This window comes from Chrysemys picta, chromosome 10 (assembly GCF_011386835.1).
Source record: "Chrysemys picta bellii isolate R12L10 chromosome 10, ASM1138683v2, whole genome shotgun sequence".
NCBI classification, from domain to species: Eukaryota; Metazoa; Chordata; order Testudines; family Emydidae; genus Chrysemys; species Chrysemys picta.
The window spans coordinates 68,949,908-68,969,019 of NC_088800.1; the positions used below are offsets into that span (position 1 = coordinate 68,949,908).

Consider the following 19,112-nt stretch of genomic DNA (forward strand, 5'->3'; position numbering starts at 1 on the left):
GGGAGGATATGATAGAAGTCTATAAAATCATGAGTGGTGTGGAGAAAGTAAATAAGAAAATGTTATTTACTCCTTCTCATAACACAGGAACCAGGGATCACGCAATGAAATGAATAGGTTGCAAGTTTGAAACAAACAAAACGAAATACTACTTCACACAACACACAGTCAAGTTGTGGCACTCCTTGCCAGAGGACGTTGTGAAGGCCAAAAGTACAACTAGATTTTAAAAAAGAATTAAGTAAGTTCATGGAGGATAGGTCCATTGGTGGTTATTAGCCAAGATGGTCAGGGATGCAACCCACGCTTTGGGTGTACCTACCCCCTGACTGCCAGAAGCTGGGAATGGACAACAGGATGGATCACACTGATTGCTTGTTCTATTCATTCCCTCTGAAGCACCTGGTATTGGCTACTGTCAGAAGACCGAATACTGGACTGAACGTGGATTATTGGTCTGACCCACTATGGCCATTTTTATGTTCTAATCAAAAGAACACTTTAATATAAATAATGCCCACAGGTTCTAATCAGGATTAAGGCACAATTTTGTTGGGAAGTGTACGAACACAAATGAGAAGACAGTCCTCTCCTTGAGAGCTTATTAAATCAAGTTACCTATGCTGCTATTTTACTTTATCTCCCTTCACACACACTTAGGGTATGTCCACACAATAAATGCTACAGCGGTATAGCTGCTGGCACAGACACTCCCTACAACGGAAGGGGTTCTTCATTGCTGTAGTTAATCCACCTCTCTGTGAGGTAGTATCTAGGTCGATGGAAAAATTCTTCCATTGATCTAGTGGTGTCTACACTGGAGCTTAGGTTGGGTTAATTACATTGCACGGGGTGCGAAATTTTTCACAGCCGTCAGTGACATAGTCAAGCCAACCTAACTTTATAGCGTAGGTCAGCCTCAGGCTATGCCAAGATAAAGGAAAAAACCTCAGTAAGGATCCAAGTCTACAACCTTTACTTGATGCCATCAGGAGTTTTATTTAAATATATTTATTAAGTCTGTTAAATCAAACTTGAAGCCCACTTACATACACACATGCCTTTCAAACTCAGTTTTTTAATGGTTACCTATGTTTGTTGAAAATTTAAATACCTGGGGAAAATGAATGAACTTTCTGGGAACTGGTGGTTCACTATGCAGTTTTAGTTTTAACTTCCTCTAATTTTAATTTTTAAACGGCTTAGGGAAAAAAATAGGCCCTATAGTCCTCCCATTTGTGTGCTTGATACTAACTCCATACAATTTATAACAACTCCTGCTGGAAAAGACGACTTGACAATAGTTGTTCAATAGCATGAAGATAAATATAGTTGTGGCTTCCGGGGGAGTAAAAAAGTCAAACATTCCCTAAGGCATTTTAGTTCTGTTTTCATAGTTAATTTTCCACTGATTATCTGTAGGAAGTGGTGAGGCTGCCACTTATCAAATAATGCTTAAAATATTAAGTTTACACCCTTGCAAGTCAAATGCAGTATCAAGTAAAACAGAAAATGAAGTTAGCTTTTATTCACATGTACAGTAATAGTGATTCCACAAGTGCAGAAAAAGTAGTGTAAAGTAATGAGACTAAAGACAGAGTTAAATAGTGAGTGCTGGAATAGAATAAATACTCCTGAAAAGTCTTATTTTTGTAAATTAAAACATGTTGGGCCCCTTCTTGCATAGCAGGAACAGGCCCTAAGCTAACTTTGCTTTTCCAGCAATAAATTATTGTGGGCCTAATCCTACAAAGTCTGATTTATGAGTAGCCTTTACTCATTCAAGCAGTCCCACTGAAGTCAAAGGGACAACTTATGTAAGCAAGAACTATTCATGTGAATAAAGGTTTGCAGGATCCAGTCTTGATTGTTTAAATGAAAAATGGACAACAAAACTGAATTATCATCTGTTTACACCCTGTAAAACAAGTGGATCTTCAATGCTAGTGCCGGCCATCCTCCCTGGTTCTGGAATTGAATCTGAAAATTAATACAAGATGTAGTATAAGTATTTATGCATCCGCAGAGTCAGGGAAGACATTTCTATGTAAATGTCATTGTCAACAAAATTTAGTAATCTGAACCTCAGTACATAAAACATTTTAAGACCGGAGGAGGCTAGGAAGCTCATCCATGTCAGTTTTTGCATTAGCAGTTATGCACCATAAATCTGTCTATACAGCTATAACAACATTTTGAATAAGTATTAATAGAATGAGCTTTCAGTCTTATTATAGTTCTCAGATGCACCTGAATGTACTGTATTTATATATTGGAACATACTGTAAATTACAGTATATAGCAGGACCCCCATCACCAAAGGGGGGAGGGATTGATAGCCTGCTAAACCCAGGATTGTGAGTTCAATCCTTGAGGGGGCCATTGAGGGATCTGGGGCAAAAATCTGTCTGGGGATTGGCCCTGCTTTGAGCAGGGGGTTGGACTAGATAACCTCCTGAGGTCCCTTCCAACCCTGATATTCTATGATGTATCATGCCCAAAAGCATATCAGAACATTCACAGGACAACAAGAACATTTCTAACATGAAAAATAAAGGTCTTCTCTTCCATTGTTTAACATACATGACTCATTAGGAGTTCTATTTACAAAGAAAGTGAAAACAGATTCCAGAATGCTGAAATATTTGTTTTCTCAAGATCATTTATTTATTCCACTGGACTGATTTTGCTTCTTCATAGTAAGACGTACTGAAGAATTAATCAGACACATCTGGTATCATAAAACAATTGCTTTTTGTGGGCTCCTCAGCTGCATTTTGCATATCCGCTTGCTTCACAATACAAATAGGCTAAAGCTAAAGATTAAAGCTTCCTCTACGAAAAAGTTAAGATATGCTTCTACAGTTACCGTTCCTACATAAGGAGGTAGTAATGTCTAACAACTAACACCCCATCCTGTAGTTGGCAGGGAGACCCCAGCGTGGAGTCTCACCGAAATCAATGGGCTCTGCATAGGAGCTCCGGAGCAGAATCAATTGCAAGATTGTTGACTAAGTTCATAATTGTTTAAACTAACCAGCACAACACTGAACTTAAACACTCAGAGATAATACTGCACAGAAAGAGATTAACTAAAAGAGAAACCAGTTACTTCTTGAGAAGCCCAGCTTCTGTACCAAAAAGTGTTGCTTCTTTGGCACCCTCTTGTGGCAGAAAGGAAACTAGCTGTCCCTGCCTCCCATTTTGACACCCCTACATGATAAATAAATCTCTCTATAAAAATACAGCCTGTATATAATGCTTTTTATCTGTAGATAATGTAAGAGAATAAAACATATCCATCTTCAGCAGGATTTTCAGGATTTACAGTTAAGGGAAAGTACCAAATCTCAACGAGCACATAAGTGAAATAAAACACGGCAGAGTGGCTTATTCAAGGAAAAAAATCCTGGAGCAACTGTCCCTTTCACTCTCTTGTGCATAAAACAGTAAGGGGGAAAATACACTGTATCTAGTCAGAATCAGTAGTAGGTGGGCAGAAAGGCCCAGATACACAAGTGTTTAGGCCCCAACTTCCACTGATTTCAGTGAAAGGAGACTAAATACTTGTGTGGACCTGGCCAAAGTGGCTAGAAACAAACAGGAAAGTAAAGACAGTGATATTACAGTATAACATGGTAATATTAGTTATGGCCTGATCTAGAGATGACTGAAGTCAGGGGGAAAAACTCCCACCGATCTCAATGGGCTTTGGATCAGGCCTTAGAGAGAATTGGGTATTTATGCCTACAGGCATAAATTAAACTTAAAGAAAGATGCCTGAACTAATGACAACTTCCTACTGGAAATATTTTGATGATCAGAACATACAAGAAATGTCTTTGCATAAAAATATATATTCATGTGTATGCAACCCCAACCCTGTACTGAGAGTTTGGGATAAATTTTGCTCCTAGTTATTCCAGCGTAAATATGAAGTAATTCAACTGATGCCAGTAGAACTATTCCAGATTTATAGTAGTGTGACAAAGTAAAATATGGGCCTTTTCCTCAGAAGCAAAATTGGAAAAAGATTGTGGGTGATATTTTGGCACTGGGAGTTGGGATTTACGGCTGCTCAATGCAAGATCAGTAACACTGGTAATGTTCAGCGTCAGCAAATCCTAACTTCTAAAACTACAGGAAAAATTGCACATAACTCTCTTCCTACTATCTACCAACCAGAATAACTCATCTGTCTCCTGTTAATGAGTTTCAAGCATTTGTAATATTCTTAAAATTTTCATATACAGTTAAAAAACATAACTTGTGTGTTTCAATTGTCCTGGCTACCTGCAGCTACCATTGAAGACAATAGAAACTGCAACACTCAGCAATACTTAAAATAAGGCTGTATATTTAACTTCACTGTGTCCAATTTTAAAAATGTCTGTTGTCCAGATAATGTTAATTCCCATTTTAGAGGAAAATTCCAACTATCAAGACATTTGATGGCAAAAACAAGATCTGTGAACATTTTTCACATCTGCTTTTCAGCGTGTTTGGTCTTGGTAAGTCAGAAATGTATTTTCCTCCTACCTAGATGTTACAAGGTAAAAATGAAATATTCATACGCATTAAAAGAGATCAGAAGTGAAGGATTCTTGCTTCATAAAATTAGCTATGGTTTGAGCAAAGATTTCTTTCATGTACATATAGCTATATCTGGTATTAATGTAGCACTTTGTAGCAGGATACCTCCTACAGCCCTAGATCTTAACATGATTAGCCAACACATTTTGAAAATATTAACATTGTTTTTGATAGAACTATCATCACAAAGAAACCTGGAAAAATAAATCTCCTCCTTTATGTAGTCTTTGCATAGAAGAGGTTATACACTTGGTGTATCTTATTTTGCATTCTGATGTGTTCCACTTTCATGTTCTTTATACATGTGTATGAAGTTATCAATCAACTGGGGAAATAATTTAATATGGGCTAGGCAAACTTTTGGCTATAGAGATCTGCCTTATGAATTCACTTTTAGATGCAAAAACCACTTATGGATCTATGGCAATGACTGTTCCCATCTGTTAGCATCTTTGTTCTATTAAAATCTCTATGTCAAGTGGCCCAAAACAGGGCACTGGAGGTGGGGGGAATAGTGGTCAAGTTCTAATTGCCAATACCAGATTTGGAATAGAGAACTATCCCTAAACATTGTGCTAAACTACGCCCTTTGAAACATGAGACGGGATCAGAGCAGAGTCAGTGGTGCGCAGATGGCACAGTGCTGGCTCTTCTTGTAGGACCTAAAAACTCCTGAGGGACAACAAAGCTTCAGATTAAGATATACACACCCATTTGATTTCTTTCATTAGGTAGTTTGCTGAGATTCCGTCTTGGAAACTGCAGTGAAGATCCTTTTGAAAATGTATCATGGATGTCGCCTTTACTACCATGTAAAAAATGAGCTATAATTCCATACAAGAGAGGGCTGTTAAAAGAGAAACAACAAAGTAGTGTACATAGAATGTAAAGTGCTGAGCATAAGAATTCCCCCCCCCCCTTTTTTTTTTAATTTCAAAGAACAAAGAGTCCTGGAACAGGAAAAGGCCACTTAGTCCTCAGTACTGGTTCCCAGAATGTAGACAAATAGATGTCTTCAGCATAACTATTTCCCAAACATTGTGTTTTTAACTCAAGGTTTATAATTCCTGTCTCAAAATTATTTAGTTTAAAAATGTCACAGCCAATGCTCTTTTTCCTTCTGTTTGTAAACAAATAAACCTAAAATACATTCCTCTAATTTTGTAAAAAGCAATCCTATTTGATCATCTTCCCTCATACAGGATGCCCTAAATCAGGATAAGTAAAAAATTACCCTCTGATTCTTTATTCATATTTGTCAAAATTAATAATTGCCAATACAGAAACAATCATTTCATTGGTTTATGAATGTCATGCCAAGGAGCACCACACAAATTCACATGGAAGTCTCAAAGCACAATTTCGCAACTGACTTTGGAGTTAGTTGAAAGATGTGTGGAAAATCACAGTGAACAGCTCTCTAAAGGGTAGTGTCTGAGGCTTGCATGTTGTGGTCCTAATGCGCAGTTTGGAGACTTTCACAAACCAGGTAGAACAGTTCTGTATAAGTGTTTCAGATGCTAACAGTTACTACACAAATTGGTAACATGCTTGTGCAGAGCAGAATTACACCCTTGGAGCATGAAATGTAGGCCAGTTCCTCCAAAGACCATTTGCACATCCCCAAGACTTAAGACTGCAAATAGCACTTACATGGGTCTTAAACAAATATTACAGCAGGCATAGAAAATGTGGCACATATATTGAATAGAGTTCACTGTGATTTCAAATCTACTTACACTGATTTTCTATTTGGATCTTCCACTATATTCAGCTCATGGACAAGAAACTGTCTATCCAATGGTACTTCAGGTTGGCCAGATTCTGAAAAGTTAAGAATGTTTAAAATATTTTAAAAAAAGAACAGGAGTACTTGTGGCACCTTAGAGACTAACAAATTTATTAGAGCATAAGCTTTCGTGGACTACAGCCCACTTCTTCGGATGCATATAGAATGGAACACAACTGTTACAAATATCAGGCTGATTCCGCACATAATGGAATCCACAAACTCCTTCCTCTCTCCCCATCAAAAGATGCATGGACATATCTGTGCATTTAAAATATCCTTTTAAGAGAAAGTTGACTCTAAAGGATACTGTCACAATGAGTACAAATATCAAATTAGCTCCTTACTTGAACATCTTTCATATTGCTTTACTGAGCTATTTTCAGTCTAATTATTGCATCTTTCCAGTTTAAATATTATTGCTAAGCACAATTAGAGCATGTTACATGTCTTTTGCACACTACATTTCCAACAGGCAACAGCAGCAATAATGCCAGAACTGAGGACCTGTACAAATTTCAAATATGTATAAATATGTAGGACACTGATTTATTTTATATAACTATCACACTAATATTTGAAATATAATCAGTAACATTAAAGCATAGACGCAGTTGTTCAAACACTAATTACTCCTTTTTACCCTCAATCCTACTATTTACTGAGTACCTCTAACCAAGTCTTGGGTGCAGTTAGATAGTGTATTCACAGTACTCCAAGACATAAGACTGCCCTCCACCGCATTTGAAGTGCTAATATAGTTTGGAATCATTAGTTGACACCTGAATTTTCATCCTTCATTTATATTTCCATTTTGCACTTTACTTAATAGGAAATGGAAATATAAATGGGACTGTATGCTTTAAAATACTCATTCCCATGTCAGAAAATATTTGGACACTTCAGTGGTGGCAGTTTGCATTCCATATACTATATGTGCATCACATGCGATTGCGCTTAACTGGCAAGGATGTTTCTCCGCCTGCTATTGCAGACTGTTAATTTTTGCTTTAGAAAGCCATCCTCTCCTGTGCATCAGTTGCTACATTGACACATTTAACTTATGGTAAGGAGCCTGGGAAAGAAAGACTTCTCAGAGACTAATGCCATCATTTAGCCTGATGTCTGAGGGAAAAGAGATGTCTACACTTTATTTATCTTCACTAACCTTTACAAAACAAGCTGGGGAGAAGGGAAAAAGAGTATACACATGACCCTGAAGATTTTCTGACTTATGTCATCACAATGTAATACGATCAGATTTATTGAGCTAATCCAGCCATTATCCATTAAGATAGAGATTGTAAATAAAGCAGTTGAAGCCAGTAAGCCAACCCAATACCTGCTGTTAGAACAGATGCAGTGTATTTATATTTATTGAATTCCAAGTATTCACAAATTAGTTCATTGATTAGAAAATTTTCATGAGACAGTGGTGGCCGTGGTTCACTTTGGTCATCCAACGCATTAAAAACTTCAGCTCTGATCCTTGCTTTTATTTGTCCCAGTGCACCTCTCTTTTCCAACGTGTCCTTTAGTACTATTAAATACATAAAAAAGAATTTCTATTACTGCACATAGTCATAAGCTTATTATTCAATACTAACCCCCAGAATCAGTCATTTTATATAACTTAATCATTTTTTAAAAAAGTGAGTTGTCCAAACTATTTGGAATGGTGGTTAAGGATTATTAATTATGAAGAGAAATGCATGGGATCCGAAGCATGGACAAGTCAGCTGGCCTTTTAAGCACTGATTAGAGACCATCTCTGAGCAAAGCTAGATAACATGAAATTAAAAGCAATATCAGCCACCATGAGCTCAAGTGTATACAAGGTTCTCATGCTGCTAAAACCAGTAAGAAATTATTTCAAAATGTCTAATATAGGAAAGGCCAACCCCAAGTGTTCAAAAATCATGAGTCAGGGCCCAAAACTAATCATGACATTGGTTAACAATGAATTTTGAGAAATATTTTAATGAGTTCTATTTATTTGCCTTAGGAAAGATGGATTCTAGTGTCAAACTATTCTCTGCAACCATGAGGTCTAGATACTACTTTTTCAGCTATTTAAATCACCAAGTGGAAAGCCTGGATTTAAATCAATTTTAATAAACTCTTTGTACTTTCTTTATTTTTCTAAAGAAAGGTGCATTCTCACTGGTTCATATAAACCAGGGGTCGGCAACGTTCGGCACGCGGCTCGCCAGGATAAGCACTCAGGCGGGCCGGGCCAGTTTTATTTACCTGCTGACGCGGCAGGTTCGGCCGATCGCGGCCCCCACTGGCCGCGGTTCGCCGTCCCGGGCCAATGGGGGTGGCGAGAAGCCGCGGCCAGCACATCGCTCGCCCGCGCCGCTTCTCGCCGCCCCCATTGGCCCGGGACAGCGAACCGCGGCCAGTGGGGGCCGCGATCGGCCGAACCTGCCGCGTCAGCAGGTAAATAAAACTGGCCCGGCCCGCCTGAGTGCTTATCCTGGCGAGCCGCGTGCCGAACGTTGCCGACCCCTGATATAAACATTAAAACATGTTGATTTACAACTAAATAGGCTGTACGCTAGATTTGCTACATCTTTTTGCCACTTAGGAAGGTACACTATAATTATACATTTATTTATGCAATTATAGCTTACAATTTTCAGATTCCTAATTGTACATTTATAGACTGTTAGAAAATGGTGAATATCTTGCTCATTTACTAGATAATTTTGCGCAAGCTGCACTAGGTTAGAAACTAGAATTACACAACTGCATATAAAGTTTTTTTTTTTTTTATTAAAACCTTAAATGTTTTGAATATAGTCTCATCAAAACACAACTCAATCATTTATTAAAGAAACAGGGATTAACTGTAGTCAGTGAATTAAACAGATTTCAAGTCAGCTTGGGAAAATTTTCCAATACGCCTAAGTGAATGTGACTGGAGCTTAAAGTCCTTCTTGCCTAAACGGTCTCATTTTCAGGAGACTTAAGTTACTTCGGCTATCCTTCAAACATAAGACTGGTCGATCTCACCCCTCCCTCCTCATCTTTATTCACCGACTGGAAGAGACCAGTTTTCCTGCTTTTTTTTTCAACTCCCAATCAATTTTTCAACTTTGAATTAATTAGTCAAATGAAGAAAATATGCTTTCTGTGGTCAAAAGCTGGTTTAGCACTTCAATACGTTCTTTTTCAGGTGATTAGCTATGATTTCCACCAGTTCAGTGCCATGACTGTCTTTAAAACATCAGCAAACAGCCCTGAAATTTATTATGATTAGAATGACTGGGTGATTATTAGATCCCCATGTCATAGCCACATATTCTTTTTCAGCAATTAAGCATCTACCCTGGTACTTTGGGTTGAGAATATTGGCAAGGAAATGAGGTAGCATAGATGCTTGATCCATCTGCTACTCTATGGCCTGCAATTTAACTACTTTGTTGGCATTTCTTCAATGTCTGAGTTCTTTCCAAATTTCAACATCATCAGCAATACAGTAGCAATCTTTCTGCTGCAATTTGTTCAAGGCTATGAAAATAGGTTTCAGTACATTCAGCATATCTTCTACATTCCTCTTTAGTCCAATGTTGACTACTTTGGGTATAATAGTTCCATCTATTTTTGTCACTATTTTCTTCATAAAACATCATCAGAATAGGCCAGTTCTTAATAAATAGCTCAAAACTGTCAACCACTGAATTCCATCTTAGGGGAGAATTAGTTTGGATCCTCTTGATCTTTTCAGTGAAGCAAATGAGCTTTGCACCCATGTTACAGTTTACAGGCTCCCTTCCTTATCTTCTAGATTTCTTCTCATCTTTGCTACACCTGCAGCATTGTCTGTGACCAAGCTCTGTACTTCACACTTGAAATTTTGCTATTTGTTACAGCTTTTACTGCTGCTAGTTACTAGGGCTGGTAGTTATTGGGTAGATCAATTGCTGTTTTTCCCCCTTCCCTCCTCCCCATGAAATGAGTAAATTTCTATGGTGGGAGGAGTCTTAAATATTCATAATTTAAGAATTGAGTCAGTGGATGATCCTAATGAAATAATAATGGTGTCTCCTGGAGTCAAAGACTAGGTCCCAATGCCTGTGATGATTTTGCCAGTCTCTTGCACCCAGTAGCACAGCCCCTATGGCCCCCACCTGATCAAGCCCTTAATACAGTACATGAAAATATTGTGCGATATTTATAAAGCTTAACTTGAAAAGTTAGATGGCTTTTCTCAATGTTCTTTATATACAAAAAAGTAGCCTTTAACGCAAAGATTTTGATAGAGGGACATAGTTTCAGCATATTTAAATGTTTTGAGATTATAATAAATGTAGGCATTAACATTTTGTATTAAATTCAGATTTTAGTTTAAACAGGTTTAATTTTAAAAGAATAATTTAAACAATTTAAAAAATCCACTTTAAACTCCCCCCCCCCCCCAAAAAACCTAATTTTATCCACCCTATCTTTTTTGGTGAAATCTGACAGTTTTACCTAATCCCAAGACTCCAGGAGCTGGGGCTTTAAAAAAAAACTATTCTCATTAACTACTGTGAGACTTGAGATAAAATCATGAGACTTGGCAACACTGATATGTTTTGTAATGGCTGTTAGAGAGGAGCTTTTGGGGGGAAATGCTAGGGTTTGGGAAGGAACACTCTTCCAAAGAATAAGAGACTGATGAACATAAAAGAGGATTTGCAAGAAGGGGTAAAAAAACTAGATCCATGCCCTTGTTTGTTTCTATATGATGTAGTCAGGAAACATGTGAGGCGTTTTTATCCAATTTTTTCCCCCTCTCCATTATAAATGCAGGTTTGTTTCCCCTCTTTCCCTGCCAGACTCTGGCTTTGGCGTCACTGCTAAGAGAAGGTGTGTTTATAACAAGGGGTAATTACCCTGCACAATACAGAGTGGAGAGAAAATAAACTACGGGTAGGGGGCGCAGCAGTGCCTTCATCACCTAGCTTACCTCTGGGGCCTTGTCTACACTAGGGCCAGGTGGGCGCTTGGGGCGGAGGAGGGCCGCTTCAAGCACAGGCGGTGCCCGCATAGCTCCTCCAGGGCTGCGTCCACACGTGTGGCAACGCGCAGCTCCGGCAGCGCCGCCGGGAAAGAGCGCTGCGCTGCCAGGGCCTCTCGCCCAATCGTCTGTCAGGGCGGGAGGGAATCTCCACTTGGGAAACCAGGGCCTGGCTCCAAGGATTTATCCAGCAGCGCCGGCCCGGCGCACACGCTGCCCACAGCGGCTCCCACTGCTACCCCGTCCCCCGAGAGCGCCCCGGAGCGGGCAGGGGCTCCCACACAGCACGGGCGCTCTGGGAACAGCTGCTCCCTACAGGCAGCCATTACCTGCTTTCAACTCGGCGATGGTCGCCATCTTCCAACGGGCACTACTCCGCCCAGGGGCGGGGACTGGGAGGAGAGTGAAAGGCCCCGGATGAAAACGGCTAAGGTCGCGCTGCGCGTGCCTACTGTGCTAACCGGCAACAGGGAGGTGGCGCGAAAATCTTTCGATTGCGGAAGTGGCGCTTGTCTTAACGTTCCATCGCTGCGCCCTGAGCCAATCAGGGTGCGTGGCAGCCGAAGCGTTCCGAAGCGGGGGGGTTGAATGGGAGAAAGTGACTCTCTGGGGCGGGGTGGAGAGATGGTGTCCACTGAGGCTGGGGTGGAGCTGGTTTCTGCCCATGAGTGTGGGCAGGTGGGAGTGTTTGTTGCGGTGGATTTAGCCCTGTGTGTTTGTGTGTGAGGGAAGGGGAACGTCGGGCAGGAAGCCCTTCCCATAAATCCCCAAATGTTGCCTGCATTATATGAATTTGGCTGTTTGCTGTATTTCTTTGTCACCCAAAGCGATTATAAGGCTCTATTTCCTTCTGACCTCTTCAGGAGGTGGAAGGGGACCCTCTGCGGGGTGCAGTGGGGGAACTGGAAGGGAAGGAAGCCTAGCTACTCTTTGAGGAAGAAAAAGCTAGGCGAGAGGGAAGGCCCTTTCTGGGGTGGAGGAAAGCATATGCAGATAAGAAAACTTATGGAATGAGCTCTTATTTTTAAATAATACATGTGATTATATATGCATCATATTAGCCATGGTGATTATATGCCTTTAGTGACTGACTATTCACTTTGTCTGGTCAATTATCCTTTTTTTGTTTATATTCTCTACCTGGGGGTCTGTCCACATATATAGTATTTGGTGGCTCTGTAGAGCAGGGGTTCTCAAACTTCATTGCACTGTGACCCATTTCTGACAACAAAAATTACTATATGACCCCAGGAGGGCCCTGAGCCTGGCCGAGCCCCCTGCTTCTAGAGGGGTGGGGGCAAAGCCCAAGCCCCACCACCCTGGGCAGGACCGAAGCCCAAGGACTGCCTGGAACATTATGTGAGAGGGGGAATGGTCCTGCTATTGTGGGGAACTTTCCTGGCTTATACACTATCCTGATGAAGTGGGCTAGCGAAAGAATCTGAGTCCTCACTCCCACTTCCTTTACCCAAAGGGCTGCCTGACCTCAAGGGCTCCCCTTCCGCTCTCCTGTGTGACAAAGTCCTTATAACCCAAACAAGGCTGGGCCCAGGATTCCTGGGGGGTATGACCCCCAACCTTGTGATCACTTAGGGCGGGGACTAGGGTGACCCGACTCTGGGGTGCTTCCCTGACCCACTGATCATTACACACAGTTCAAAGCAAATACAATTTCTTAAACAGCAATCAATTAAAAAATAAGGAAAAAATGGGAAAGGTTAAAGGAAAACACATAACCCCGCTCTGTGGCATGGGGACATCACAACCAGTGTCTCCAGAATGTAAGGGGAGTTCAGTATGTTCCTCACAAGTCCCAGACCCCTTCTCAGGCCCTGGCTGTGCTGCAGGGATTCTGTGGGTTGGACACTTGCTCTGGCGGTGGCCACACGCTCTCAGGCTCTAGCTGGCCGCACCCTTCTTTCCAGCGTCACCCCCACCCCGTCAAGGTTACAATCCCCCTCCAAGTCCGGTCTGCAGGGCCGCTTGGTTGGGGGTGTCTCCCCGTGCTGGGCCCACTGCCCCCTTGCTCTCCCCAGCTGCTCACTGCACCTGGCTCTGAACTGCTCCAGCCCCAGTTCCAGCTCCATGCTGCCTCAGCGCTGCTGCTGCTCTGCCTCCAGCTCCCTGGGTTGCTTTTCTGGCCCTTCTGGATCTGGCACAGCTCTGCTCCCCAGCTCAGTTTGGGCCCCTGCTCTCTCCTTAGCTCAGCCCCACTCTATCTGACCCAGGCAATTCCAGCTCACATGCAGGGTGTGACTTCCTTGGCTCCTGACTCTCTGGGTAGCCTGCTCCCCCGTCAATCAGGCTGACCCGGAGCATTGGCCTCTCTCCATTGTTCCTGGGGACCGTCCGTCTCAGGGTCCTGATTTCCCATCGACCCTTCCCCTTTCTTTTGGCACTGGGGGCTAGCCAACCAAAACATCCCCACTGAGTTTTAGTAAGGGGACAACAGTCCCCTTACACTGAGCCCCACCACCCAGGACTGAAGCCCTCTGGCTTTGGCCCTGAGCTCGACCCTGGGCCCTAGTAAGTCTAAGCCAGCCCTGGTGACTCCATTAAAATGGGGTTGGGACTCACTTTGGGGTCCTGACCCACAGTTTGAGAACCACTGCTGTTCTCAACCAGGAGTCTGGGGCCCCCTGGGGGGCCATGAGCAGGTTTCAGGAGGTCCTCCAAGCAGGACCAGTGTTCATCTTTGTGCCCTGGGGTCCAGCAAGTATAAGGCCCACTGCATGGGCTTGAAGCCTGGGGCCCTGAACAGCTTAGCTTCATGGTGCCCCCTGTGGCATGGGGGCCTGGGCAATTGCCCCTTAATGCCAGCCCTGGCTTTTCTATGCAGAAAACCAGTTATTGTGGCACAGGTGGACCTTGGAGTTTTTATAGCATGTTTGGGGAGCCTCAGAAAGAAAAAGATTGAGAACACTTGCTGTAGAGGGTCTGCCTACTCAGGCCATGATCTTATGATTGGATTCAAGGTTGTTCGTAAAATATAAAAATGATGAATATTATTAAAACAAATATAAGAGGGGACTTGCAACTATAACTACCATGGAAGCTTTCATTTTGGCCTGCCCCCCCCCTTTTTTGGTGTGTAATTGTATGGGGTGTCAGTATTTTTCCTTATAAAAATGGTAATGCTAGGAGGTGGATGACTTTTGCTTTTTACTATGGACCCCTTTATATCCTGTGATAGATAGGTTCCCTCTGTACTTAAGTTCACAATAAAAACGAGATTTTAAAAAACATAAAAAGGACCTGTGAAAGTGGATGTTGTGAAATGTTGAAATCACTGGGACTCTCTGTGCATGTAGAGTTCTGTTTGTGTGGTTCTCCATGCAGGATTGGGGTCATCGTGTTTAAGGGTGTGTGTATGTGTATAATGTGAAAGCAACTCAATCATTATGGATAAATAACCTGGATTTGCTGAGATCTAGATAGATCAGTCTGCTTTTGGTTATGTGGGATCATGACTCCTTTATTTACAGTGTGTATTTTCTAGGTGTGTTTTGTTGTTAAAGCAGAACATTTGTATTACACAACTGTTTTTGAACCATAGGGGTAAATCAAAACTGCCAGGGAAGATCTCCACTAGTAGCAGCAAAATCACCTGAACTGTCCCTTTTTAATATAGTGGTAAAATTTCATCAACTTGTTCCTGATAGAGGAGTTGCTCTTTGTAACTATCATATTGAATTTGTGCCTGATGTAAACAAATGGAGTTGCCCCATCGATGAAATTGGCCCCTTGTCTAACATGCATAGCAAGTTGGAAAGCCTAGCTTTTTCCTTTGTTTGAAATAAACGGATCGCCCCTCCCGGGGCTCCTTGCTTGATTAGCTGTGTCCGTCTCTCCTTATTCCTCAGCTGGAACAGACAGGAATTTCTATGATAGTTTTGGCGACCGAGGCAGGACCTCTCCAGCTCGAACCTCTCTGGGGCCCCTCCCTCGAGAAGGACCAGTGCGCGCTGAGGTGAGTTTACCTTGGGTTGTATAGTCTTGGGAGTTGGCCCCCAGCGGGGACGATAAGGAGGACTCTAAGAGACGGACCACAAGCAACGAGACAGATCGCATTAGAAGAGGCCTCATCAGGAGACAGGTAAATTGTCTCTGTTTTATGTTATGTGTACACGGGGGTCTTAGACCTGACGGTTTCCTTGGGACAGCCTCGGTGAAATTACTGGGACATCCGTCTGGCAGTTAAACACTCTTAGAGTGCCAACCCAGTATAAAAACAAGTTGCGGATGACAGGAGATTACCCAGGCAGGAACAGAGGCTGACTGGATAGCTGGGTGGTCTCCCCGGGACATAAAGGAAACTGTCACTGACTCCAGGGCTTTGTTCTCGGTAACACTGCGGATGGTGGAGAACTGAAGCAGGGAATTTAGGAGTCAGTTAGACCTGACATGGGAAATTGTCAGGGGAAATTCGATACCGGCACACTTCTGGGATGTGTTCTCAGGAATTGGGGAAGACTTCGCCTCAAAACCTTGAGAACCATCCTGGAAGATTTAAGACTAGAACAAATGAATTATTTGTATTTGTTTTATAATGCTGCCCCAATTTGCAAAGATAAAGAGTGCACTCTCATGTTACAACAAGCTAAACCTCCTCCTTACCAGCAGTGTAGTGGTAAGAGGAAGATGATTATAGGTCAGTTCCCCCACCAGCTGCGTCCCCTCAACCCCTTCCCGTTCAGGTAAATCAGGTGGTCCCAGGGACCACCTCTGCACCGGTGTAGGATCTGCCTCTAACCCTATCCCAACCCTAAGCCACATTGTATCCTGATCTGCCAGTGGCCTATAATACCCGAAGCCACGTTCACAGGCGAAGTCTGCCCGACTCCTCGACTGGCTCATGGGATTAATCTCCCGAGCATGTTCCTGGAGACGTCAATTTCAAGCTCATTAAACAAGAAGGACAGGACCCTCCAGTAGTCCAATTGCCCTTAAGACAGTACCCTGTTCATACTGGAGAGGGTCAGGTTGTTGACCGCTATGTCCACACTCCTTTCTCTACCAGTGACCTATTGAATTGGAAGATTACCACCTCAAAGGTCAGGGACGACCCAGAATCTGTACATAGGACATTGAAAGAAAGGAAACAAGTGCTCAGTCGAGCTCAGAAGTCTATAGGTGATTTACCCCCACCGCCACCAGGATGGAATGCCCTGACAGAAGGAGATGTAATGGGGGTGATCCTAACTGAGATTACAACAATGCTGGAGATCAATATAAGTTAACCTCTTTAAAGACTGTAATTTTAAACGGAATCAAGAAGGCTGGGCAGAGAACTACTAATTGGAGTAAAGTAACTTCTGTCCATCAAGGCCCGGATGAACACCCCCCAGACTATTATGAAAGACTGATAAAAGCTGCTAGGTTGTTTGGGGGTCTAGATCCTGAGGCTTCTGCAAACGTGCCAGTGATAAGAGGATTGTTTAAAGACGAGGCTGCGAAAGATATAAGGTGGAGATTAAATGATGTGGAAGGATTTGCAGGGATGCCACTTCCTCAGGTAGTGGCTATTGCCACCGGAGTGTTTAATGGGCGAGAAGCCCGACGAAAGGCTGAGAGGGTGAAGGAAGAAAAAGGGAATATAAGAATGTTAGCGGTTGTATTGAAGGGAGCAGAGCCTGGCGTTGGCAGAGGCCGAGGAAAACCCTTCTAGGGGGTGATGCAGGATGGGCGACTTTATGACTGATGGGATGAAGGGGGGTTCCATGTTGTTATGTTGCGCAGTGTTTTCCTTATCCCGCAATGATCCCCTAGTTCCTTTGATGATTGGAGGAAAACAGTATGATTGCTTATTAGATACAGGAGCCACCCTTTCCACCCTTACTGATTTGGATCTTCCTAAGAATGGTAAAATCGAACATGTTATGGGAATTGAAGGAAATCCTTTTTGTTGTCAGATTTCCAAACCTTTAAACATACACATAGGGCCCCTGTCTGAGGAACACGCCTTCCTACTTACCCAAGGACTAACCAGTTTATTGGGACGTGATTTGCTGTGCAAACTCCGGGCTACTATTCACTGCTCTGACCAAGGCAATCTTTTGAGCCTGCCAGATGACTCTGTCATCCCCTTAATGGCTCTAATGAATCCCGAAACTCCTTCATATTTAGCAATGCTCCCCAGGGAGTTGGAAAATTCTGTCCCACCTTGGGTATGGGGAACAAAAAACACTGACATGGGATTACTAAAGTCAGCTGAGCCAGTTCAGATATGTGTTAGAACAGACATAGACCCCCCTCACATTCCCCAATACCCTCTCCCATGAGAGGCAATAAAGGGACTGACTCCGTTAATTGAGTCATTTTTAGGGGTTTGTCCCAGATATCATGGGGGCGTCTCCCTCAGGGGTATGTGGAATCCCCCGCTATATTTTCAGCTGTCTTGCACAAAGATTTGCAAGATGTAATTCTCCCAGGACAGTCCATGTTGCTTTTGTATGTGGATGATCTTTTATTATGCTCAGAAACACAAGAGACTAATAAGCAGGACTCAGAGTTTTTATGTGCCTTAGCAATGAAAGGACACAAGGTATCACCCTCAAAGATTCAATATTGCTCCCAGGAGGTGAAATATTTAGGGCACATACTAAAACCAGGAAAGAGAAGCCTTGCTCAGGAAAGAATAAGTATCATTTTAAATGTACCCCAGCCCAAGACAAAGAGACAGTTAAGGGGGTTCCGCGGCATGGCAGGATTCTGTAGGTCTTGGATTCCTAGGTATAGGGAAATGTCAAAACCATTAGTGCAGATGACCGCCAAGGATAAACCTGACCCAGTGAAATGGACTAAAGTTGCTACCAAATCCTTTGAGAGCATCCTTTGCATCGGCACCTGCCTTGGGATTCCTGGATTATAGGAAACCTTTTACCTTATTCGTTCATGAAAGGGCGTGGGTGGCCTCTGGTGTTCTTACTCAAGCTTTAGGATCACAGCGACGGCCTGTGGCCTATTTTTCAACATTACTGTATCCTGTTGTAAGAGGAGCAGTAGAATGTCTTAAAGCCCTAGCTGCTGCAGCTTTGTTAGTTGAGAAAGCTCAAGAGTTGGTACAAGGACACCGCCTAGTGGTAAAGTTTCACATGCTGTTACTCTCCTTCTAAATTAACGAAATACCCAACCTTTCACTAATGAAAGATTGACTAGAGTATCAGTGGATGGTGTAGACCTTGCCTGGACTGAAACTTAAATTCACTCAAAAAGGAACCCCTAGATAAGGTCCCCAAGGAGGGAGCAACGCTTGTTGGCCGACCGGCAAGACCAACCCGAAGTAGATGACTACAGGGCAACCATGGCTCTAAACGACTGATATCAGAGTTTTTGATGGATATAGAAGATTGGACAGTATTATTTGGATTAGCGTTTATTGCTCTTTTTTCTTTTATTTGTTGGTATTTTAACCTATTGTGAAAATGTTTCCTCTGTTGATTTTGTTGTTTTCCCCTTCCCTTTCTTATGAGCATAATAATTTCATTAGATTTAGCCATGTGGTGAGGAATAGAATCCCAGAATGGAGGAATGACTCATGCTGGGTGTGCACCTTGGTGCCTCCCAATTAGGAATGAGGACTTTCTTTCCTTCCTATCCCTTTGATGGCTGCAAATATTACTCATTCAAAGGTGTATGTTACTCCCCATTGGGCTACAACTCATACTTGGCAACAAGAAGGTATAAGCCCTAATTCCAGATATTTGTTAACCTTCAAGGCGC

The 19,112-nt window shown here is 42.5% G+C and overlaps 2 protein-coding genes across 3 annotated transcripts in view; both read right to left on the bottom strand.

Moving 5' to 3' along the window:
- The window catches only part of LOC135973815 (uncharacterized), a 1,510,190-nt gene that overhangs the window by 1,010,215 nt on the left and 480,863 nt on the right, over positions 1 to 19,112 (bottom strand). The gene's annotated exons all lie outside the window — the stretch shown is intronic.
- CEP20 (centrosomal protein 20) lies at positions 1,509 to 11,878 on the bottom strand. 2 transcript variants are annotated; one of them, XR_010591181.1, is made up of 5 exons: positions 11,720 to 11,878; positions 7,725 to 7,922; positions 6,333 to 6,417; positions 5,304 to 5,417; positions 1,509 to 1,980 (listed from the first exon to the last, which is right to left on the bottom strand). XR_010591181.1 is itself a non-coding variant. In XM_005307563.4 (5 exons), exons 1-5 carry the CDS (start codon positions 11,745 to 11,747, stop codon positions 1,904 to 1,906), a joined length of 525 nt encoding a protein of 174 aa, XP_005307620.2. In that variant the 5' UTR covers positions 11,748 to 11,878; the 3' UTR covers positions 1,509 to 1,903. The 2 variants fall into 2 exon arrangements, 1 of the variants encoding a protein (XP_005307620.2); XM_005307563.4 differs by having other exon boundaries at positions 5,304 to 5,440.

What these genes read in the sequence shown, in the direction of transcription:
- CEP20 (XM_005307563.4), bottom strand. Translation starts at nt 11,747, where the DNA reads ATGGCGACCATCGCCGAGTTGAAAGCAG. An exon ending in CATCGCCGAGTTGAAAGCAG is followed by an intron (nt 7,923 to 11,719) that starts GTAATGGCTGCC and finishes TGTATTTAATAG; the next exon opens with TACTAAAGGACACGTTGGAA. An exon ending in GATCCAAATAGAAAATCAGT is followed by an intron (nt 5,441 to 6,332) that starts GTAAGTAGATTT and finishes CTCTTTTAACAG; the next exon opens with CCCTCTCTTGTATGGAATTA.